This window comes from Patiria miniata, unplaced genomic scaffold (genome assembly GCF_015706575.1).
Source record: "Patiria miniata isolate m_02_andy unplaced genomic scaffold, ASM1570657v1 HiC_scaffold_25, whole genome shotgun sequence".
NCBI classification, from domain to species: domain Eukaryota; kingdom Metazoa; phylum Echinodermata; class Asteroidea; order Valvatida; family Asterinidae; genus Patiria; species Patiria miniata.
The window spans coordinates 5,882,653-5,907,955 of record NW_024037064.1 but is presented as its reverse complement, the minus strand read 5'-3'; the positions used below and the strand labels follow the sequence as shown (position 1 = coordinate 5,907,955).

At 41.4% G+C, this 25,303-nt stretch overlaps 1 protein-coding gene across 3 annotated transcripts in view; it reads left to right on the top strand.

The window, feature by feature from the left end:
* Positions 1 to 25,303, top strand: part of LOC119733194 — a 48,979-nt gene that overhangs the window by 5,284 nt on the left and 18,392 nt on the right. The window contains exons 2-7 of one of the 3 annotated variants that reach the window (XM_038206780.1): positions 4,520 to 4,705; positions 17,602 to 17,667; positions 18,928 to 19,261; positions 22,275 to 22,310; positions 22,888 to 22,923; positions 24,553 to 24,789. In XM_038206780.1, the coding sequence (XP_038062708.1) occupies positions 18,973 to 19,261; positions 22,275 to 22,310; positions 22,888 to 22,923; positions 24,553 to 24,789 (598 nt within the window). In that variant the 5' untranslated portion in view covers positions 4,520 to 4,705; positions 17,602 to 17,667; positions 18,928 to 18,972. Of the gene's footprint in view, positions 1 to 4,168; positions 4,706 to 17,601; positions 17,668 to 18,927; positions 19,262 to 22,274; positions 22,311 to 22,887; positions 22,924 to 24,552; positions 24,790 to 25,303 lie in introns of those variants that run through there. The other 2 variants (XM_038206781.1, XM_038206782.1) reach the window with 2 other exon arrangements.

Sequence of the window (25,303 nt, the reverse complement as noted above, 5' to 3'; positions counted from 1 at the left end):
TTAGTCTTACACGGTCTTCTTTTGGTGGAGGCTTGCCTGCAGCTTTCTGTAATGATGATAATTGACATCAGGATAACATTCACCCAAAAGCAAAATATTCGAACGTAAAGCTGTACTGTTCACCGAAAGCAAAATATTCAAACGTAGGGGTGTATGTTTTTTTATATTTATTGGGGAATATTGGTGTACATGTATTCATGCACTGAGATGTTTGGTTAACCTTGTTCTGCCAGAAAGGTCTAGATGCAAACATAAAATGTCATATTATTGTTAACCTTGCTTCAAAATGGCATTTTGTGATATTCATGTACATGATCATAATTGACCAATACGGGACAACCTTCCAATATTTTTCTATTAGGTTTATTGGGGTTTCACAGCCTTTATGTTGTTCTGATAAAGAAAATACATGTAAGAATTCTGTATCACAACAAATTTCACAGGAAATATTTATCCATTATGCAAAATGTTGCTTAGGCCTACTAGTAAATAAATAAAATGATGCCATTTTACTGATCCTATCAAATTGGGTTTTTTCTTTTAGTACATATAAGATCGTTCATCGTAAACTCTGCGTCAGATGTTAATTGTTGGTATTCATAAATTTCAAGTATCCTTTTGTTGATTAGATATTTATTTTCCAATCGATCGAGTTGATTGAGTATATGAGAAGGGGTAAAATATCCACTCATTTACAGTTTGTTGATATGCCTACAACTAATTAATGTATGGGATGTTATTTTTCAACATGTTACTTACGTCTCTGTTGCTCTTCATAGTGAAGTATTGGATGTCTAATCGAATCCTCATCCACCCAGATATCATCTCCAGGATATATCCCGTAAAACTCACTAGATGACCCCTAACATTATCGTCTCTGACTACATGTACCTTAACAGCACACCATCTCTCTAACTCATCAATCGCCTGAACCCGACTTCCAATAGAGAATTTTCCTGCCCGTTTTGTCTTCAAGGTTTTCTAGTCAATTTTTATGATCCTACACATAAAAGCTGGTGGTTTGCAGTAGTGACCACTACCATCAGTGGATGAAACAAATCAGTCAATTACTCGTTACCCACGTGGGCATATGGTGTACCTGTAGAGGTCAATAGGCCATATATACTTGGGCTGACCACCACAAGGGGGTATTAAATTTATGTCCATTGGGGGAGCTGTCACTTAGGAATGGATGTTTTCTTTCCGAGTTAGAAAGGTCTAACTCGGATTCGTTTAAATGGGAGAAATTCGTAATGGATTACCATGCACACACAGCGAACCACCAGTCACACTTGCCAACTGCATGGCGCCAGTCAGTGGCCGTGTCTCACACACACACAGCCCTGTTTGACCTCAGTTTCTTGTCCCGAGGTCGTGCATGCGTGGCCCAAAAGCGTACGCGAGGTTTTACAAGATTTATGCGAGACTAAAGAAAACACAAAAAGTGCCTGGATACGTGTACTGTTTGGCCAAGATGGCTAAATATGTGAAAAGTTCAAATCGTGTGCTTTATTTTGATACCAAAAATAACTGCTTTTGCCAAATATAAAGTGTTGTCAGGGCCTGTCGAACAAAATTATATTTTTTATCAACAAACATGACAAAAGCGAGGGCCGATAGTTTTTAGGTGTACATTGGATTCTTAAAAACGGCCAAAGATTCATAGATAGAGGAAGGTATACGTTTCATTTTCATGTGAAACACGTGCAGGAGACTTCTAATGTTTGGTCCAAATCGCCGGTTAAAAAAAATGAAGACCGTTGCGAGATTTCATGATTTGCAATCACATGTACGTGTGTAAACGAAAGTAAGTACGCTGACGTACATTGGTTTGAAAACATTGTGAATAGCATGTGCGAACGTGCAATGAATGACTTATGAATATTAAGCAGGCCATACTCGAACTCGACCATTCAGTGGGCGTATGGGGTCACAAGGTCACACCGTGTTTGGGTTCCTCGCTCTATGCTTTACAATGGCGACGATATTTCGCATTGTGACAAATGGAAGTTGTTGGAAACATTAGGTGTACATCAAATTCTTAAAATATTGACGACATCACGTTCACAAGATTTTTTGTAGATGAAGGTTCATTCTTTCCTTTGACAACATTTGGGAGACATTCGTCGTTGAAAAAAACTGAAAATTTCATGACCTAATTTTTAGTTGATTTGTCCGTGAAATAATACCGTCAAAATGCATCGAAATCCTTTTTTTGAGAAAAAAAATACCTTGATGGATGTATGAAGTAGGTCTTTAACTACCGAAAACAACTTTGTTTGTTTGGATGGGTTGTGGTTTGCCATGAAAATCACGAATTTTCGGAAGCCTTTTTGACGGCCATCTTTCGCTGGCCTCGCGTTGCTGTCAGTTGTGTGGACGAGAAAATAGAGCAGCTACGCGTGACACAGCAACTGACTGGGCATGGCGCTGAAGCGCGCACCGGATGCCTGTTTGATGCACCACTGCTGCACTAACTATGAGTCTTCACTTGCATCACGGCAGAGGTAGAATGGCAGCCGAAGTTGGCTGACAAACAGTCGTCGGGTGCGCGCTTCAGCGCGCAGTTGGCAAGTGTGGCAAGTGCAGTTGGCAAGTGTGACTGGTGGTTAAAGTATTTTAAGTATTTTTGCACTCCTTAAATTGTGTTTCTTCATCAGATTTGGTACTTTTCAGGTCATGGCCCAGTATGGAACTCTTTCCTAAAAGATATGAATCTGGGACAGAGAATCGCGTTTCCAATGTGGTTAGAAAATACTTTGAAAATCTTCTTGACTTTCCATTGACTTTGAACACAAATTTATGCTACATGCTGCATTCTTTCCGTCTGACATGCCAGAGTAACTTGGTGCCCAACTTCGCTTTTTTATTTTTAGTACATGTACTAGGCCTAGTACATGTAGTAGGCCTAGTCTCTGTAATCGTTATCTTTAGAAACCCGTTTCTATATAAGGTTAAAGGCAGAAAGGACTCATCAAAACAGCTGACTAAATGACACTCAATACGTACATCCCTTTTTTTTTCAATCATTCAAGGGAGGACACCTTCTTGAATATTTTGTTTATTATATTGTGGAAAGTGGGCATGTCTTCGATTTATGAGGGAAATTATGGGGTAAAAGAGTCATTTGAAAAGATGACGACGACAACCAGAAAACAGGCTCGAATTTATGGTGACAGTGAAAACTTGATGCAATAAAGGCTAGATGCTGATCATGCTGATTGGTTTATAAACAAATTAATATTTTTTGAAAAATTTGTTATCAGCCAATCAGCATCAGGCTTTCATTCTGTCTGGCTTGCGTCTCTGATTGCCAAAAAAAAGATAGGAAAGTCACATTTTCTTCGAAAGTGCGTTTCAAAATTACAACAAACATGAGTTAATCTGAAGACAAAAGACTGGCCCGCAATAGTTGTTTTGGTACTGAACAGTCATGCAAAAGTCAGTTTTGAACGGAACGGAACCGGTAAAAAATAGAGGTGTTCTGAAGATAACGATTACCCAAGTCTCAGTACACAGTGTAAGCCCCATCGGAGTTACATGTACCACTGCGTGTGTGCACATCACATGACAACAATGGTCTGTGGATAAACAAAGCAGAAAGACTTCCATACCCCACCTGGACATCACTTGCCACCCTGTGCACAAACCCTATTATGAGACTGGTCAGAAAAGTTCCAAGTGTTTTCTTGGTGACTGCTCTATGTTCCGACACCCCTATGTTCCGACAACCTAGATTGTGTTACTCCCGGTTAGGGTTAGGGTTAGGGTTAGGAATAGGAATATGTGCAGTCGGAACATAGGGGTGCCGGAACATAGAGGTGTAACCGTTTTCTCAGTAAAATACTACAATATTTTCCCTGCAAAATTTGGCTTTTTAGGACATGTTATCGGAAAAATTAGTGATGTCCATACATGTATATTTATGGAATTCTTTCCTTAAATTGCACAAAATTTGGAGCATACACATGATCAATACAAAACATGCCATTAAACATTCAACATTTTGAATCAAAATCTACTTCAAAACAAGAACACTTTCTTTGATTTTGTTGGTACCCTGCTATGATTTCACATGCATGTGGCAAACTGTTCATCCACAGACCCTTATCACTGTCATGTGATGTGATGTGCGCACATGCAGTTGTACGAAGGACATTAACTATTAGGTCAGGGAGCCAGACGCTGCTGTAACGATAGCAATTGCCACAACAGTAGCCTCTGCATTATTTTTAACATTTGGACATAATCTGGCGATAGTACTTACATGGCGTTTCAAACAATTAACAACCCAACCATTTTCCAACAAAAGCATCAGATTTCACCCTCAAAACGGCCGCAGAATTACTTTATGCCACCTGAGATACAATTACAGATTTATGATTTGAAGATCATGATACTAAGCTTTACTTACAATCTGGATGAAAAGTGAAATTTACCGTTTATCGGCGAGGGCTCCGTTTGGAATATCGCGTGGATTCCATTTTCAAAATTGTCCTCCTTTCTTTTGCAATTTTAGTAAAGTATGGCGACAGGCGTCCAACATGACCTGATGGAGCAGGCACAGTGCTTTTGGTCAATGCTGGATGAGCTTGCAGAGACCGATGAAGATGCATACAGGAAGTTCATGGCCACAAACCTCCAAAGAGGACAGCAAGAATTGACACCGGCCAAGCCATGGATGTGTGTCAAGACCCGTATCATGGTAGGTTCACTTAGGCTGAAAATATGTGTGTGTTTACGGTAACATCCTAACAATTATCCAGGTTGGTAGGTAGGACAATTATTTTGTTGATAACTTTCTTTATGTTTGTCTGTCAGTCAAAATACTATTACTCTGGTTATTAATTAACCTGTTGAATTGTTTAATTTAACCATCAACACACTACAATACTCACATAGGGGCAATTCCGTAAAATCCAACGGACCAATCGGACTACATGATTTACATGTACAATGTCGTTAAGGTGGTGGTACCGTAGTTTGGTATGTAATTGTTTTCTACTCATTAGATGTCACATTATTAGTGATGTATCACATTCACTTTTCCAACAGCAGCTCATTAAAGTGTCTGACATTTATGCCCAAAGTTACGGAATCGCCGACAGCGAAGACCTTTTTTCATTTTCAAAGTGTACTTTCGTTTCAAAGATTCAAATTCAGCAAATGGTCAGTGAGGGATGCCAAACACAAGCAAGTGAAGATGACGTCATTACACGGCGCCCTCTTGTGTCACGTCAAAAAAAGTTAATTTTGGTAAACCCTCCCTATGCAAACATACATTTTGTGCCAAGTAGTCCTTTCAGTCCAAATCAACCAAGTGGCTGTTTTCAACAGTTAAGAATTTCCAGCCTACGCAGGCGCGGATCCAGAGGGGGGGTTTGGGGGGTCAAAAAAAAAAACCCAGCTCTGTCAAACATTTTTTTTTCAATAGAAATTCATGAAAAAAAAAATGCGAACCCCCCCCTCTGCTCCGACACCCAAATTTTGTTTGCTAGTGATAATGTCCGCTTGCAAAAAAAAACGTACAGAGCCAGCTTGGTTATTTTTGAAGTTGCAAGCAAAGTTAGGGTGTCATTTGTTTTGGGACACCCTGTACAACACAGTTTCCAAAAGTCTATAGTTTGGTAATCCCCACAAAATGTGAACGAAATTACATATTGGATGTGTGCTGTATGCTGTCAGCCAATCACTCATTAAAGACAAACAGATTGAGTTTGTCTAATAAAGACGTTGTCACTGAGGTGAGTACATGTACTCCAACAGAAATGAAAAGCACCAGCAATAGTCCCATATCACCATTATTCCTTTCACCTGGTGTGCTAATCCGTAAGCAGCGGGGCAGCACCAAATATGGGATTGTTTGTGGCAGCTTTTTCATTGGGTATTGTTGGCAGAATTTGCATCAAGGTCTGTGAGAGTCAATGGTGGATGACCTGAGAATACAAACCCAATAAACGGGGCAGTGACGTTGGAACGAGGAATGCTGAACTTGAATAGATTCTAAGCTCTCTGGCTCGCTGTAGGTAAACTATTAGGGAATACCCCCGGTACCAATTTGTACAATCAACAATATAGTCTGGGTATTCAGTTTATTTCTCATAAACTGAGTGTACAATTGTACGTGCTCTATGGGGAAGCTTAGATTGTCAGAATAATCTAGGGGTCAGCCTAATTTAAATATCAAGGTGTGCACCAATAGGGTGGTATGTTCAGTGTGACCGAGAGTGGTGCAGGAGAAATAGGCCAATCAAACTACAGGGTGGCACAGCACAAACGCATGGCAATTGCTTAATTCTTCTGAGTAACTACCCAGCATGACGTCATCGGGACTATAAATAGGGGCTGGGCAGAAGTGGTTTTATCATTTGCGCGCCTTCGCCTTTCAGAGTAACTTGGATTCTGTTCTTGTCGATTCTGCACTGCACCTTTTTAGTACTGCAATCTTAGATTTAGTTTCTGGAAGAGTTTAGCATTGATTGTTTGTGAGGCCAGCCACAGTTGTGTGTGTAGTGCTGTATACAGGGGAGGAGTTTCTGTAGGTGAGTAGCCATTCTTTCTTTTTGTGTGTGGAATCATTTAGTGACAATTCATGTTGCTAGTAGGACTGCTGTTTGCAGAGTCAGAAATGGGGTACAACTTTGAAGTGCAGTTTTACAATTTATCGATCAGCTAATGGACGAGGATTTGGTTCGCAAGTTGATTTGACACTTCAGATGACATCATGTAGCTAGTCGTATGCTGGTGTCCTACGTGTAGTCACCATGACAAATTGGCAAAGGGTTTCAGGTTTAAAGTGTGATCGTGTTTGGTACGGCAACTTGTAGAAGATAACGTGAAGTTTCGATTCAAATGCTAAAACTTTTGTTGTCACATGGGGTTGAACTCCTGTCAGCAGTATTATAGTGTAGTCCACCGAGTTGAGTCCAAGCAGATGGAGTCCAATCGAGTCCAGTCTCTTTTCCAGAAGTCAAGCTATTAAAGTCCAAGTTTCATGATTTGAGTCCAAGCTAAATCCAAGCCTAGGCATGAAAACACATTCAGACCACATCACTTACCATGAGCAGTGTTTAAGGGACAACATACAGAGAACAGTTCGTGTAATTATAACATCCTGCTGCATATTGCTTCATAATCTGCAGTGAATATCGTGTGATGATGGTTCTATAAGTTTATTTGAGATGCCTACTGAGCTTGTCTACAATTATGTGAAAATGTGAAGTTAAATGCAGTCATTTAACAATTATCAAATACATGTACTGTGATGTGGGAATTTTTTATTGTAATGGATTTTCTACTTGTACCGTAAGTTATAATTTAACGAAAAAAGTATACATGTTCTATTTTAAAGCCAGAGTCCATCATCCAAAAAGTAACTGGTGAAAAACATACTGATTGAAAGATAGTAAGGGGACTAAACTCCTTGTGAAATTATTCTTTCTGGCAAGCTGTCATTTTAAAGAAATCACCAAAAGAAGGCCTTTCCAATGTCTTAAGAAGCACCGTTGGAAATTTCTGTTAACTAGTAGTTCGTTTATTCAGCGAAGCGCGTGCAAGCGTTGACACAATGCACACGCGCATGGTTGCTATAATTCGTCGGATCGGTGCGCAACATCGCGTAGCTGCAATCGGCTCAGTGAGAACTGTTTCGGACGCTGAATTCAGGCCCGATTCAAAACATGATTTAGCAACTTTTGATTCGAAATCATAGAATTTCGTAGATCATAGAATGTTGTTTTTCTTGAAATATACAGCTGAAGCTGAGCTGAAACTTCATCAGGTCAATTGTTCAGCACCCTTCTTTAGATTTTGAGCACTTTTGTTGCTTCAAATGAACAGAATGCGCAAATTACAAATGATGGACTATATCTTTAACCATGTGCAAATTAATTCATGCGATGTACATGTAGGCTGCTGATGCTGTGAGCCAATCACTCACTACCAAAGAAAAACATGTTTGAGTTTGCCCACGGACCATTGTGGTCCATGGTTTGCCTAATACAGTACTTTTCACAACAGGTGAGTGCTCCAAACGAAATGAAAAGCACAGGCAATAGTTCCATATCGCCATTATACACATACACTCAACCAGAAAAGAAATCCCCCAATACTTTTTGTCCACTCTAAAACTATTGCGCATCTTTTGCTCAAATAGTGACAAGTACAGAAATTCCTTAGCAATCCAGCCATACTCTTTATTTGGCACAAAATAGCGATAATGTCCGTACACAAAGTGTACGAGCAAGTTGAGTGTGAACATTTTGTCTCTTACGCAATCTTCCAACAAAAAGTTTTGTTGGTAATGGTTTTACCCTTTCCTTTACTGAACCTCAAAGAACATGCAAAGTACATTTATGCAGTAAAGGAAATGGTGAAAAAATGTGAAGAAATCAATTTTAAGAATTTTTTGTTGGAAGAGATGAAAGAGCGTTCGAGACAAAATGTTTACACTCAACTTGCAGGTGTACAAAAGTGCAAATTTGTTTCAGTATTATTTGTCATAAGTTGTATAAATGTGTACACATCACTGTTTTGTGGCCAAATTAAGAGTATGGCTGGATTGCTAAGGACTTTCTGTATTGATTAGTGGTTATTTGAGCGAGAGGTGCCTAGTAGTTCTTGAGTTAAAGACAAACAAACTTGAGGGGGGGGACTTTCTTTTTTGGTTGAGTGTATACAAGTTTTACCTGCAGGGTGTGGCACATGTATGTGTATATTATCCGTAAGGCATACATGTAAGTAGCAGAGCAGCACCAAATATGGGATTGTTTGTGGCAGCTTTTTCATTGGGTATTGTTGACAGAATTTGCATCAAGGTCTGTGAGAGTCAATGGTGGAAATGGGGTAGTGATGTTGGAACGAGGAATGCTGAACTTGAATAGATTCTAAGCTCTCTGGCTCGCTGTAGGTAAACTATTCGTGAATACCATTGTACAATCAACAACATACAATAGTGTGGCGGGGATCTCCCCGGGCCAAACCTAAGTTCGTTGGGACCAAGTCTGACACCTATTAGAGTGTAGCTGATCTTCCCGAACGCAAGCTTTCCCAAGACGAGAGACCACCCAGAGCGACCTCAAAGCCTAGGGAGCAGGTCCATTTTGGAGGAAATATACCGCCGATTATGATGATTGTGATTACCCACTATTAATTGCACAATAAACCAACAACAAATACACATGGACAACAGGAATGTCGGCACCACAAATATAATCGTAATTTATTAAACAATAATCAAGAAATATGCAGTAGTGATAGAGTTTTGATGGGGTTGTTAATTATCAGGGTCACTTAATTACACTTGGGAGTTAACTGCGGCCTCAACTAAGCAGCAACGCGCACGCTTGAACAATGCACCCAATGTAAACAATGCACTGCTAAGTCAACAAGGTACACTGATGTAAACAATGCACGGCTAAGTCAACAATGTACACTACGGTGCAATGCACACCAAGTCAGCAACGTTCACTCAGTAAACAATGTACCTAAGTAAACAATGCACACCAATGTAAATAACACACGCCAATGTAAATAACACACGCCAATGTAAGCAATGCACGCCAATGTAAGTAATACACGCTGTCAGCCTTAACCTGATTTACGCCTTACCCATGCAAGCTAGCGTCAGCATCGTACCGTACATTCACTTGTACGGCTGCGCGTCAGCATCACACAGCGTAACTTCAGCACAGTCAGGGCCAGCGCCTTACACAGTGCACGTCAGCATTACCCAAAACACAGAACGCAAGCAATACACGACCGTACCCTCCGCTGTCCACAGCACAACTCCTCCGCGCGATCACGTGAATAGCCCTCACGTGAACATGCATACGCCGTACAAACACATATGCATGTACTAAACCTATGGGCCTTAGGCAACCAATAGCGTACGCGCATTCAGCCACTGTGCTCTTACGCTCCGCCCAGTCACCAACACACAGTGAATTTACGTTAGTGCAATAGGAATGACGTTGTAAATAAACTAGCTACAAGTCCCTACACTTTCCGCTACAATAGTCTGGGTATTCAGCTTATTTCCAAAACGATTGTATGATTGTGCTCTATGGCAAAGCTTAGATTGTCAGAATATCCTGGGGGTCAACCTAATTTAAATATACATTGTATGTGTGCACCAATAGGGTGGTATGTTGATTGTGACAACGAGTGTGCGCAGGAGAAATAGGCCAATCAAACTACAGGGTGGCACAGCACAAACGCATGGCAATTGCTTAATTCTTCTGAGTAACTACCCAGCATGACGCCATCGGGACTATAAATAGGGGCTGGGCAGAAGTGGTTTTATCATTTGCGCGCCTTCGCCTTTGAGAGTAAACTTGGATTCTGTTCTTGTCGATTCTGCACTGCACCTTTTTAGTATTGCAATCTTAGATTTGGTTTCTGGAAGAGTTTAGCATTGATTGTTTGTGAGGCAAGCCACAGTTGTGTTAGCCTTTAGTCAAGTCCCACGCGCCTATACCCGGACCATCCGGACATGTAACACATCCTGGATGCTGGCACGTAAAAAGACTAGCACGAGCGGCAAAGCCGCGAGGGCCTTTACTATCTCGTGGAACTAATCACTTATTCATTTATTCAGGTAATATAAATCAAGCAATATAAACCAATTATCTAACAGTGGTTTGCGGTTACCAGCCATGGCTGTCTGGCGCCAGACGACGGCTGCATGATTTATGTTAGTAATTCTGCATTTTCATTGGTCAATTCACAATGGGTAATGCATTATGCATGTCTACCAAATCGGTAGACAAATGTAAAGAAAAACATAAGCGTTCTCCACGAGATGATAAAGGCCCTCGCGGTTAACGCCGCTCGTCCTACATGTAGTCTTTTTACGTGTCAGCATCCGGGGTGTGTCACGTGTCCGGGTAAGCGTGTGGGACTAGACTAAAGGCTACAGTTGTGTGTGTAGTGCTGTATACAGGGGAGGAGTTTCTGTAGGTGAGTAGCCATTCTTTCTTTTTGTGTGTGAAGTCATTTAGTGACAATTCATGTTGCTAGTAGGACTGCTGTTTACAGGGTCAGAAATGGGTACAACGTTTGAGTGCAGATTGCAATTTACCGATAATCTATTTGACAAGGATTTGGTTCGCCAGTCGATTTGATGACCTCATACATGTAGCTAGTATATATGCTGGTGTCCTACATGTACATGTAGTCACCGTGACAAATTGGCAAAGTCTTTCAGGTTTAAAGTGTGATCGTGTTTGGTACGGGAACTTGTAGATTAACTTGAAGTTTCAATTCAAATGCTGAGATGTTTGTTGTCACATGGGGTTGAACTCCTGTCAGCAGTATGATAGTCGAGTCCACCGGAGTTGCGTCCAAGCAGATCGAGTCCAATTCCAGTCTAGTCTCTTTTCCAGAAGTCAAGCTATTAAAGTCAAAGTTTTATGATTGAGTCCAAGCTAAATCCAAGCCTAGGCATGAAAACACATTCAGACCACATCACATACTATGAGCAGTGTTCAAGGGACAACATGTATACAGCATAGGCATAGCCAGCAGGGGGGTAAGTTTTTTTTTTACCGCCCCCCCCCCCAATATTTTCTAAAGACTGCCCTTTTCCATTCAAATGCCTTTTTTAAACAGCGCTTACCCCCCCAAAAAAAATATTTTGTAAAGAGTGCCCATTTTTAAACAAGTGCCCTTTTTTTCTGAACAATTGCCCTTTTTAAAAAGAAGTTGTACCCTTTTTGGTCCCATCGGCCGTTCTGGGTGCCTGTTTTGGTGAATTTACGTTCATGTATCGCCCTGAAAAGCACCATATAGTGTTTATTAGTGTGCACAATCGTCGGTTTTGAAGAGCGCCCCCATAGACAGATGGTACCAGCCCCCCCCCCCCCCCCCCCTTTGATTTTACGGAGGCCAAGTGTTTGGGGAAAAAAAGCGTGTCTACATTTTCAGCACAGATGTGCAAGTGCCCTTTTAAAGAAATTTTTAAAAAAAAAAACCAATAAAAACGACCGTGCTACACATGTACGCCACTGTACAGAGAACATTTCGTGTAATTATAACGTCCTGCTGCATAGTTTCTTCATAATCTGCAGTGAATATCGTGTGATGATGGTTCTATATAGTTTCTTGATAATCTGCAGAATACTGGTGATGATGGTTCTATATAAATTTGTTTAAGTTTATTTGAGACGCCTACCGAGCTTGTCTACAATTATGTGAAAATGTGAAGTTAAATAGGTCATTTAACAATTGTTGAATCTGTGATGTGGGATTTTTTTATTGTAATGGATTTAGTACTTGTAAATTATAATTTAACAAAAAAAGCATACATGCTCTATTTTAAAGCCAGAGTCCATCATTTGCAGCTATCCAAAAAGTAACTGGCGTAATAATTGTTGAAAAACATACTTGGTTAAAAGATAGTAAGGGGACTAAACTCCCTGTGAAATTATTCTTTCTGGCAAGCTGTCATTTTAAAGAAATCAATGAAAGAAGGCCTTTCCAACCATGCGTCTTAAGAAGCACCGTTGGAAATTTCCGTTAGAAGTTCGTATTTTTTATTCGGCGAAGCACGTGCAAGCGTTGACATGATGCACACGCGCGCACTGTTGCTATAATTTGTCGGATCGGTGCGCAACATCGAGTAGCTGCAATCGGCTCATTGAGAACTGTTTCGGACGCTGAATTCAGGCTCAATTCAAAACATGATTCAGCAACTTTTGATTGGAAATCGAGATCCTAGGATGTTGTTTTTCTCAAAATATACAGCTGAAGCTGAGCTGAAACTTCATCAGGTTAGTTGTTCAGCACCCTTCTTTAGATTTTGAGCACTTTTAATGCTTCAAATGAACAGAATGCGCAAATTACAAATGATGGACTATATCTTTAACCGTGTGCAAATTAATTCGTGAGATGTACATGTGCATGTGCAATGTAGGCTGCTAATGCTGTGAGCCAATCACTCATTACCAAAGAAAAACTTGTTTGAGTTTGCCCACGGACCATTGTGGTCCATGGTTTGCCTTTAAATACACTATTTTTCGCTTAATAGGTGAGTGCTCCAAACGAAATGAAAAGCACAGGCAATAGTTCCATATCGCCATCACACACATACACTCAACCAGAAAATAAATCCCCCGAATACTTTTTGTCTCACTCTAAAACTACCACGTATCTTTTGCTCAAATAATGACAAGTACAGAAATTCCTTAGCAATCCAGCCATACTTTTTATTTGGCAAAAAATAGCGATAATGTCAGTACACAAAGTGTATGAGCAAGTTGAGTGTGAACATTTCGTCTCTAACGCAATTTTCCAACAAAAATTTCATAAAAATAATTTCAAGTTTTGTTGGTTATGTTTTTACCCTTTCCTTTACTGAACCTTAAAGAATATGCAAAGTACATTTATGCAGTAAAGGAAATGGTGAAAAAATGTGAAGAAATCAATTTTAAGAATTTTTGTTGGAAGAGATGAAAGAGCGTTCGAGACAAAATGTTCACACTCAACTTGCAGTGTACAAAAGTGCAAATTTGTTTTGGTATCATTTGTCATAAGTTGTATAAATGTGTACACATTATCACTGTTTTAGGGCCAAATTAAGAGTATGGCTGGATTGCTAAGGACTTTCTGTACTGATTAGTCGTTATTTGAGCGAGAGGTGCCTAGTAGTTCTTGAGTTAAAGACAAACAAGTATGAGGGGGGGTCTTTTTTGGTTGAGTGTGTACAAGTTTTACCTGCAGGGTGTGGCACATGTACGTGTATATTATGCATAAGGTATGAAGCCCGGGAAGGGTCAGGTTGGAATTTATTTTTTTGGAGTTTGCTAATTCGTTCGCACGAATTACTAATTCGTTCGCACGAATTACTAATTTGTTCGCACGAATTACTAATTCGTTCGCACAAATAAGTAATTCATTTGAACGAATTACTAATTCGTGGGAACGAATTAGTAATTCGTGCCAACGAATTAGGAATTCGTGCGAACGAAATAGCAATTCGTGCGAACGAAATAGCAATTCGTGCGAACGAATTAGTAATTCATGTGAACAAATTAGTAATTCGTGAGAACGAATTAGGAAATTCCAAAGAAAACTTCCACCCTGTCCCTTCCCGGGCTTCATAATAAGGCATACATAGTGGGGCAGCGCGCCAAATATGGGATTGTTTGTGGCAGCTTTTTCATTGGGGATTGTTGATAGAATTTGCATCAAGGTCTGTGAGAGTCAATGGTGGATGACCTGAGAATACAAACCCAATAAATTAAATGGGGTAGTGACGTTGGATCGAGGAATGCTGAACTTGAATAGATTCTAAGCTCTCTGGCTCGCTGTAGGTAAACTATTGGTGAATGTACCATTGTACAATCAACAATATAGTCTGGGTACAATTTATTTCTCATAAACCGATTTTACGCGCTCTATGGCTATTAAATACAAGTGTGTGTTTTTTTGGCTGTTGTTGAGTAACATGTACAGGCTAGGCCACCATGAGTTGAGGCCAAGTAGAATGAGTCCAATTGAGTCTGGTCTTTTTCCAGAAATCCAGCTACATTGTATTCTAGTCAAACATGTCAAAGTTAAATGATTGATTCTAAATAAGCTATTTAAATCCAAGTCCAGATGTACATGTAGGAATGAAATCTTATTCAGACCACATCATGAACTATGAGCAGTGTTCAAGGGACAACATACAGAGAACAGTTCATGTAATTATGACATCCTGCTGCATAGTTTCTTGATAATCTGCAGTGAAATCGTATGATGATGGTTCTATATCAATTTACTTTAAGTTTATTTGAGATGCCTACTGAGCTTGTCACAATTATGTTTAAAAGTGAAGTTAAATTAGAACAATTGTTGAGTGTACTGTGATGTGGGAATATTTTATCCTAATGGCTGAATGGATTTTCTACATATAAGTTATAGTTTAATGAAAAAAGTACATCTATTTTCTATTTTAACTGTGTGCAAATTATAAAAGGCGATGTACATGTACATGTAGGCTGCTAATGCTGTGAGCCAATTTACCAAAGAAAAACATGTTGAGTTTGCCCACGGACCATTGTGGTCCATGGTTTGCCTTAGTATTTTTCACTGAGGTGAGTTCTCCAAATGAAATGAAAAGCACCTGCAATGCATGTAGTTCCACATCGCCATTGTATCTTTTACCTGCAGGGTGTGGTATTTATTATCCATAAGGCATAAGTAGCGGGGCAGCACCAAATATGGGATTGTTTGTGGCAGCTTTTTCATTGGCTATTGTTGACAGAATTTGCATCAAGGTCTGTGAGAGTCAATGGTGGATGACCTGAGAATACAAACCCAATAAATGGGGTAGTGACGTTGGATCGAGGAATGCTGAACTTGAATAGATTCTAAGCTCTCTGGCTCGCTGTAGGTAAACTATTGGGGAATACCCCCGGTACCATTGTACAATCAACAATATAGTCTGGGTATTCAATTTATTTCTCATAAACCAATTGTACATGCTCTATCGCTAATATACAGGTAGAGTGGGTGTTTTTGCTGTTATTGAGTTGAGTAACATGTATACAGGCCAAGGTACTTTTTTGGAGGAGTGGTAATTTCTCTTCGACACAACAAACAAGTTTTGTCTTCACAGATACCAGTAAGGGCTAACATGCATGTCAGGACCCTTAAGAACAGTTCAAATTACTGAAAAGGCTATCCTGCTGAAGTGAAAGCAGTATACTTCAAAAGATTTTACTCTATTCTGTAATTAGGACTTGTTTGATAAAAAAAAGGTTTTAAGCAAAACGGGATGTTTGACAACTTTCAAATTGTAGTTTGTGTTGCATGTTGCCCCGTTGCTCAAAAGGCAGTGAAGCAGTTCCAATTTTCGTGGTAAATACCGACCCACAGGGATCTGACAATTGCCCAGTTCTACTTTAATATCTCTCTGAGCATGACGTCAGTTTCACTATAGATAGAGGCTGGGCGGAAGAGGATCTTTCATTTGATAGTAACAGTGGATCCGTTCTTGTCGATTCTGAACTGTACATTTTCAGTATTGCAATAGATTTCAGGCATGCAACTTTTTTTCAGAGCAGCTGATTTCCTCCTTTTTTTCTCATTTCATTATGCCTCTCAAAATTCGAAAACAAATGTTGGAATTTCCTTTTGCGTGTGGTGAATTTACAGTTGCATGCCTGAGATTAAGTTTGTGGAAGAGATAAAAGCATGATTTATTAGGCGAGCCACAGTACATGTGCATGTGTGAACTGTACTGACAACTCAATGAAAATCCCTTTTATCATCTCGGTGAGTAGAATAAATTCCACCCATTCCTGTGACGTTTAAAACCGGCTGGGAAGACAAGTTTTAAACGGAGTGCACATTTTCTTTGTTTTGATCATAATTGAACCACAGCTGGCCCTGCGTTGATGATTATGAATGTAAGCAATGCCATTTGTGACTGTTGGCAAGGGATGGATGGCCTTTTTTCTTCCTTGGCCCCCACTTACACATTTTGTGTGTGAACACAATGGAGACATCGTACTGTGGAATTCTCTCAATCCATCTCTTAAAAAGGTGTCAAATGTATCATTGTTCAAACGCAAATGTAAAACCCAATTAATTAACAAATATGTGGTAGAATAATCTCATTTTGTAAGACCAAATAATTTTAGTTTTATTTCGTATTACTAGCTCTGTACCAATAGTTTTTGTTATTTAACTCCTATCGTTGTACTTGTACTTGTAATTAATTGTAACTGTCATCGTAATTGTGATTGTAATTGTTCTTTCGACAAGCTGATGCTTTTTGGAGACCTCCATCCATCCATACACAATAACTCAAGTGTTAAGTTATATGTTCATGTGTGTGTTGGGAAAAATTAAAGATTTGATTGATTTGATTGATTGAGTCTGCCATGCAATTTTATACGGAGATGACATGGTATGCTAACATATAGTGGAGTCAAGGTTTAGCAAGTTAATTGGCATGAACAGACGTGGGATACTTTAAGAAAGGTTTCTCTTTGCGGCAATAAATCTTATCAACAGGGATGTTCTGGGCCCTGTTGGAATGAAAACAAAAATGGGGTACTCTGTGTACTATAATAATATGCATATACCGGTACATGTGTACATGCCATAATAATTGATCAAGCCAGCAATTACTATTGTAGGCCCTAATTATTTTACTAATATGAAAGTGAGTTCAGACTCTGCCAAGGATGCTAAGAAGTAGTTTCCTGCATCAAGTCTGTTCACCATTTTCTTGTGACCCTACTTGTATTTCCTTTTGTAGACACCAGTGGGGTATATGGGGGGGGGGGAGGGGGGGGGGGGCTAAATCCTACAACACTTGAGGGTGGGGAGGCGGGTGTGCATGTGGTTGTCCAAAGTTTGATGTGTTGCCATGGTTAATTCCCTTCCAGACAGTTTCTTGTGTTAAATGTACCATCAGCAAATAATGAGTATGGACATTCAGACTCTGATACGGAGCATGGGGGTTAACTAGGAAGGGGAAATATGGGCAGGGATGCCCTTCCCTCAACACTGCTGTTTTAGAGGTATTTAGCACAATGCAGGTTGTAAAAATAGGGTTTAAGTTCCTTCCTACACAAAGTTAACTGTTATGTCTTGATATCCAAACAGTAATGGACGTGTGAACTCCTTCACTGCCACAGTCGGCTACAGAGTAACGCCTTTCATGGGTTAAAGGTGAGTGAATTAATAGACCTGCATGTATTAGACATCATGACGTCACGCTTTGTTTACATGTGTGCTTTCCTATGGGAGCTTGGTGGCTCTCGTGCCCACCTGGCTCCCATAGGAAAGCACACATGTAAATAAAGCATGACGTCAATAGGTCTATTAATGACTGCAATATTTTCCTTTCTGCTGATATTAGGAATGTACATCTTTGTTTAAACCTTTTTGACTGAATGATGTGATTCATAACATAAACTGGGTTTCCAGTTTCAAGTTTTAAGATGCTCAAAGTGAAAACTACTTGGACTTCTATTATTAAGATGGCGTAAAGTTTTGCTAGTCACGTACATGTACATGTACATGTGGCGAGAATTGTTTTCATGGGTGGGGCGTTAACAAAAATGCTGGCCATTTGCAGAGAGCACAATCTGCACGTTGATCATTATCCCCGGCTGTAGCCCCGTCCCTTCTTTCCCCTCCCTCATCCCAGCCCTATTTTGTAGGGGGGGGGGGATGTTTGAACCCCCGTCCCCCTGATGCTATACTACTAAAAGTGCCAGCTTAAACCAACTGACCGATTGACCGAACAACCGTACTTACCAGCGCTACTTGTGGCGTACTGCACACAAAGGGAACAAAGATGCCAACTCGTTACCCACAATTTTTCCTTTGAAAAACTGTACCACAGAAGTGAATTCTAAAGAAAAGGGATAAAAGCCCAACAATGCAAGTACCCCAGGATTGCCATCTGCTGGGATAAACAACTGACTAACCGACCGACCAACTGACCAACTTGACCATCACTGACCATCACTTGACCAACCGACCAAATAACCTACTGACAGACTGACTGACCGACCGACCAACTGACTGGCCGACTGACGGACCAACCGACAAAGTGACCAATCGATCAACTAACCGACCAACCAACCTCCCAACTGACAGAGCAACCGACTGACCGACAGAGCAACTGACCGACCTACCAACAGACTGACTGGATGACTGACCGACTTGGTGACCGACCGACCAAACTGACCAACAGAGCAAACGACTGACTGATTGACCGTCTGACCAACCAATCAACCGACAGACTGACCAACTGACAGAGCAACCTATTGATCGACTGAATGACAGATCGACCAACCCACTGCCTGACCAACGGACTGCCCGACCAACTGACATAGTAACCAACTGATCGACCAACAGACCGATTGACTGACCAATAGCATCCATTTTGTGATTTTACCTGATTGAAATTTGCACTCACAGGATTATTACCGGGGTTGGACTAACGAAGCTGTCTGCAAATAAACTATGCTCGTGTCAGAGGCACTGAATGGTAAAATGGACAAAAGGAAGGCTTCCAAGCATCAGCCAGAACCAACAGCAAAGAGAGTCCGAAGAGACAATGAGACACAAACGCCACGGACACAAACTAACCCTGGTCCAAGCACAGCACCAGACACGCAGGCAGCTCCAACTCAACAACTACCGGCTGATGGAGCGAGGGATGACCAACAAACGACTCGGCAGGAACCGCAGGCAGGGCCTTCTCAGCAGGAACCAACGCCACAACCACCCCCACAACTACAGCCAGGACCAGGTGAGACACAAACTTTTCCTGTAAACCCTGCATTCTACTGCGTTCTACTTAGCTGTAGAGTATTAATACATATGCATTATTCCCTGGAGGGCGCCGGCCATACGCTAAGATTTATTACCCTTAGTACCTTGGGGCCCGCCCACCATACTTTCTCTTTTCTCTTAGCGGTGTTGTGTGAAAGACGTGTATTTACAGAGCTCTCGCTTTGTAAATTTTTCCTCAGCCAATTTTTATACTAAGTTCATAGTTTATTCTTCTATTATTGTTTCTACACAAGTTGAGTGAGTTTTTGTGACATCAGGTTGGTTTTTCGTGATATTTCTTGGTCATTATGGTCATTACGGTCCCTCACTCCGGTTACACGGTTCTTATGAGACCTTGTGCATGAGGCATTGCACAGGCTGCAAGTAGTGCATGCCGTACACACCGAGCGAGGCTTTGCACAGCCTGCAAGTAGCTTACTTCGTATGGAGCAAGTGTGGCCTTACCCAGGCTGCCGGCTACTCACTAGTATAAGCTCGTACCTCACAACCGTTTGACCGTGAGGCTTTTCAGGCTGAAAGTCACTCACGCCGTACCGAACGGACAAGGCTTTGCAGGGGGGAGCGTCACACGAATTGCACGCTGCTCACCCGACTCTATGCTTCTACTTACCGACCAGTCAGCGTGATACTCGCTTTTTAAATAATCCCTCACACTGCACCCAATATTTGGTGTTTTCGTTTTCAAAACAAATGGCGTTATTTAACCGGCGATACCCTGTTATTTAACTGGCAGTTTTTCATTGTCTCACGGCAGTGTTGCTGTACCGAGCGAGTGAGACTTTACATGGGACAAGTGTCGCACGAGTTGCAAGCCACTCCCCTCCCCCCTCTCCAGTCGTGTCGGCGTTCCTGTCAACTTGCCGTCTGAACCTTCAAATGAGGATCCCGACATTGCCTCTTCTCACTCGCCTTGGGAAGCCGATAAAGAAGAGGACACAACTATACCATCCTCCATTGCCACGCTTTATCGCCTGGTACAAGGAGACATGGTGTATGTATTGGGGTTTCCCTGAACCTGTAAAGCCCTCATCTTCTACACAACTGGAATCGTTCAAACGACTTACGGCTCCTGACTTACAAGTCACCCCCGATCACACCCCAGGTGGTTCCCTTCAATCAGGTTTGCTCTCAAGAGATTCGGTCTGTGTTTGACCAACCCGAAGTGCGTCGTCCCACTCGTTGCCCGAGTTTGTACTCCTTCCCAGCAGACGAGACGACCCAGTACCTTACCACGCCTACCATTGCTGACGACGTGCTCGCTAAACTGGCTTCCAACTCATCAGGTCATTGGGCCATCATTGGTCATTGGGCCTCGACTACATCCTTGTTTTGAGACACTGCTCAGAACCGTAATGAGAAGGCGCTTCAGAATATTGACTGCGCCTCTCGTCTGGGTGTCACCCATACAACGTTTTCGCTCCTGCTGTCCGACTATTTATTTCAGGGATGTCAAGCTGATTCAACCATCCCAACAGACATGCTAGGCTCCAACTTTCGCTGTCTGGACCACTCACTTCTGGTAGTTCTCAGTGAAGTAATACTCGCATTTGTCGTCACAGCATAGAGACACGCTAGACAGCAATTCTTGATGCCATATTCCTGCCCATCGATGGAGCTCCTAACTGTCTCGAATCCCTTTCCTTCCAAGGACAAGAACTCTTTGCAGACCAGTTTCAGATTCGAATGCAGGCTGAAGCTGATTGTATCAAGGCTACGGAGAAGATTAATTTGGCGAAGGTTCATCCCAAACCACCTCCCCAGCCCCGTTGAGTATTACCTGCAGCCAGAGGCCGGGGCTCCCAGCAGTGCTCACTGGCTACTGGCTCTTCTTTTCAAGCCTCCCAGCCGTTCAGACCCAGTTGTCCTCCGCCACAGCCATCAAGCCGTAGTTTTTGTTCCACTGCTCGACGTCCTGCAAATACACGAACCACCTCCCGCCCTTCAGCCTCGACCACTGCCCCCCGGCAGCAGTTCGGCTGATGGAAGTGTCTATGCTCACCAACGACGGGCTCCATCACAGGACCTGTGGGAGCCCGTTTGGCCCATTTTGTTGGGTCCTGGGACCAAATCACTTCCGACCAGTGGGTACTTGCCACCATCTCACTCAGCTACAGCCTAGAGTTCACGAGTGCCCCTTTGTCGGACACACATGCCCGCTCGCCGGACTCGACCGCCCGGCGATTCACTCAAACGCCAAGCGCTCGAGGACGAAATAGCAGCATTGCTAACAAAGAACACTATCAGGATTTTACAAACCCGAGAAGAAGATTCTCAGGGGTTCCATTCAACGTCCACCGTCAAGGTCTACAGGTGTTCATGTACCTAGACGACTGGGTCATCATCGGCAAATCGTAGGCAGCAGCTGCAGTCCATCAAAAAAACCCCAGGCCTTCCTTGCGGAAGGCCTGGGTTTTCTCATCAACGAGTCCAAATCCAAGATAATCCCATCTCAACGGCCCACATACCTAGGTGCTGTCCTCGATCTACAAAGGGGCACGGCTTACCTGACGCAAGAGCGAATCGACAATGTTTGTCAATGCATTTTTCAATGTCAATGTCCCACCCCGTAACCAAGGTGGTACCGTGTTCATTGCATATTCGGCCACATCTCTGGTGGTGAACCCAACCGGACAACCTCAATCAGGGCCTTTCCTTCCAGCCCCCAATACGAATACCATAACTTGACCTGAATTTTGACCTGAACGTTTCATGTTTTTTAAGCCCTCAAAATAGTCTTGACCCTACACCTGACCGTGTAAATTACCATTTATTTATGATGGAGAAAACAGGTTTAATGAAGAATTTCACTATTGAGACATGCGACCTCCGAAACACTGTTAACTGAATGAACTGAATTATTAAGCCCTTTGTTGGCCCTCTCCTAATTTATTAGTACCTCTTTTCACAGTGCAGTGGTATTTACTCTGTAAAGGCAAATGCATAAAAAAGTTCACATTATTTTATTTCAGAAAGAAAATTGGATGTTGAGCCTCCCCACGCTTCAGGTGAGTGACACAGCCTTTTTTCAGGACAGCTCGGGTCATGAAAAAAAAAATTCTGAAACTTGGTACATGCATCCTGAAAATATGAACATACCCAAGAAATTTATGACTAAAGGTCAAAGGGTTTTGGAATATTGGCTAATTAATTATATATATGCACCAATGGTATTTCTGCTTTGTGTACACTACGTATATGGGGAAGTTCAGGTTTCACAGTGCGTTGCGCTGGAAATGTTTTCGTTGAACAGCAACCCGTAGTCTGAATTTCATGTTTTAGGTATCGAGACACAGCAATCAATAACAATCAGAATGAGAATTTGTTTATTTTTTGTTTTCTGTCCAGCAACATTGACGAAAAAGTTGTTTTTTTTGTCTTTGATTTTTTTAAGCAGATTTGTAAAGAAATTCACTAGAGTGAAATTTGAACAGACAACCTCTGAATCACCGTTCCAGTGCTCTGTTAACTGACCTATTTAGCCATATTTTGCGTTCTTCTGATTTGTATGCCTCTTTTCACAGTGCAGTGTTATTTTTACTGTGAAGGCAAATGCAGGTACATTTCATATTATTTTCTTTTTAGAAACAAACTTGGATAAAGAGCATCCCGAACTTCCAGGTAAGGCCGAAAAAAAATACTTCTGCTTCCGATTACATGCCTTTCAAAAATAGGGTCGATCGGTCGGAAAAAAAAATGTTGCCAAATTTTTTTTATGCAGATTGAATGGGGTATTCAATTATATGCAAAGTTTTAGACTGAACTATTTCCATTGCACTAAGAAAGCTAAACACAAAATGGCCACAAAAAGTGAATAAAACCTACTTTAATTATTGTCAACATATTTACGTTTGATAATTCTTAAAAAATCATGAAAAATGCAGGTCGTTCGCACCATATGCACAACGCTAGTCAAGACGGGAAACTGGCCAAAACTCCGAAGTGTGCGATGCACTGTGCATGTGTGGCGCGTGGCCAACAGACCTCGTTTTTACGGTCGAAAATTTCGGGAAACACGCTGCATTGTATCACTCCAAATACGAGCAGTGCGATCTCAAAATGAACTCTTGAACAGGGAAAATACATACACAGATATAAAGCTAGATCAATTCTGTGAATTAAGTTGCAAAAATGTTCTTTCACCATCGGTGTTTTCTTGGCATTTTTACGATGTCGAATCCAACCAGTTGACAGTGCACATGCCTGCAATGCATAGCCATGCTAGCACTATCGATCACATAGCCGTGCACAGACCACAGACTGGTTACCGCATTTTCATCATGTCTTCTAAATTGGCCCCTGTGCGGCGCGGCGGGAACCAGTCGTCGTCACATTGAGCTAGGTTTACGCACGTGATTATAGTCGGAAAGATTTCCATATACGAAGTTCATTCAACACCCTGTGTACAAACCCTATGAGATTGGACTGAAAAATTCTAAGTGTTTTCTAAGAAAATGCTTGTATTTTCTCACTGCTCAAATTGACTTTGATGACATGAAATTGCTATCTGGGGGCTTGTTAGTCAATACAGAGGAAAATTAGTGAACTTCGTATATATCGAAATTTTTCCTTATAGTCATCGTGACATAGAATTGCGAAGCAGTTATATCGCGAAGCAAATTTGTAAAAATAACGGAGGTCTCTTTTGAAAAAAACCCCTGAATGTTAGTAAGAAAACAAATAAATACAAGCATTGTTGTGACGCGAAAGGGTTGTTGAGAGGTATTTTGTGAAGACAGAAAAGACAACAGGTTTTTATTTTTATTTATTCAATCTTTTTTTTTTGGGGGGGGGGGGAATTGCCGATAACATTTTTAGGGTCGCATCCTAAAAAATAGGGTCGGTCGGGTAACCGGAAGCAGAAGTATTATTTTTTTTGGCCTAAGTTAAAAAGCCTAATAAAGTACTTCTTAACTTTCCGTTTTGCCGGATAAAACGTTTTATGAGTGGACAAAGGCTGATTGGACACTAATAAGTATTACATTTTTCATAATGTCTACACAAGAAACAAACACTGCATGTGCACCAACTTATCACCGTGATTCAGCGTTCTTCTCTTCTGATCTGAGACAGAGAGAATCAATGGAATCAGAAAGAGAATTGCATAAGTGTCCAAAGTTGCCACATGTGCTGAACATAAGTGTAAGCTTTGTTTACAATAAACAGCTGTTGAACAAAGTAATAAACATCACAAAGTTTTTGTACAGAAACGTTGTTTACTGTATTAAATAGATTTGTGTCTGTTTGCAGGTATCAGTGACACCATTCTACGCAAGATCTCTGAAAGGCTTGGCTCTGAATGGCAGAGGCTGGCTACACATCTCGGTTTAAGCGCTGCAGAGATCGAGCACATCTTGATGGATGACCCAGGCCAGACGGAGAACCAGATCTTCAACATGCTGGCTGAATGGAGGCGCAAACAAAGGGACGTGTTATGTGCAGCTCTGATGAAGATCGGCAAAACAGACATAGTCGAAGACTTGAAAGGTAGGTCTCAAAATGAACCACATCAATTGTTATTTTCATGACATTAGTAGCCATGGTACAGATAATTGCATGACGAGGCAAAACACCGTTTTTTATGGCCATCGAAATAGCTGGGTGTGCTATTATAAAAGGAACCCATGGGCGGATCCAGGGGGGGCCAAAGGGGGCCATGGCCCCCCCCCCCAAAAAAAAAAACGAAACCAATATTTTTTTTTTGTATGTGACATCGCAATAAAGGGAGGCAATGAGTACACCACCATCTTTTCCTCTAAAAAACATTGGTTAAAGTGGTCAGAACTTGCCTCAGATTGCACCACAGAGCATCTAGAATCCAAAAAATATTCGGGGCCCTTAAGCGGGCCCCCGAACCCCACGCCATAATTTCTTGACCCATTTTTTGGGGGGAACAAACATTTTTTTGGCCCCCCCCAAAAAATTGTGTTACTACTACCTACTACAGTATACCTGAAATTAATAAAACACATTTGTTACCGTTTGTTCAAGGCTAACATCT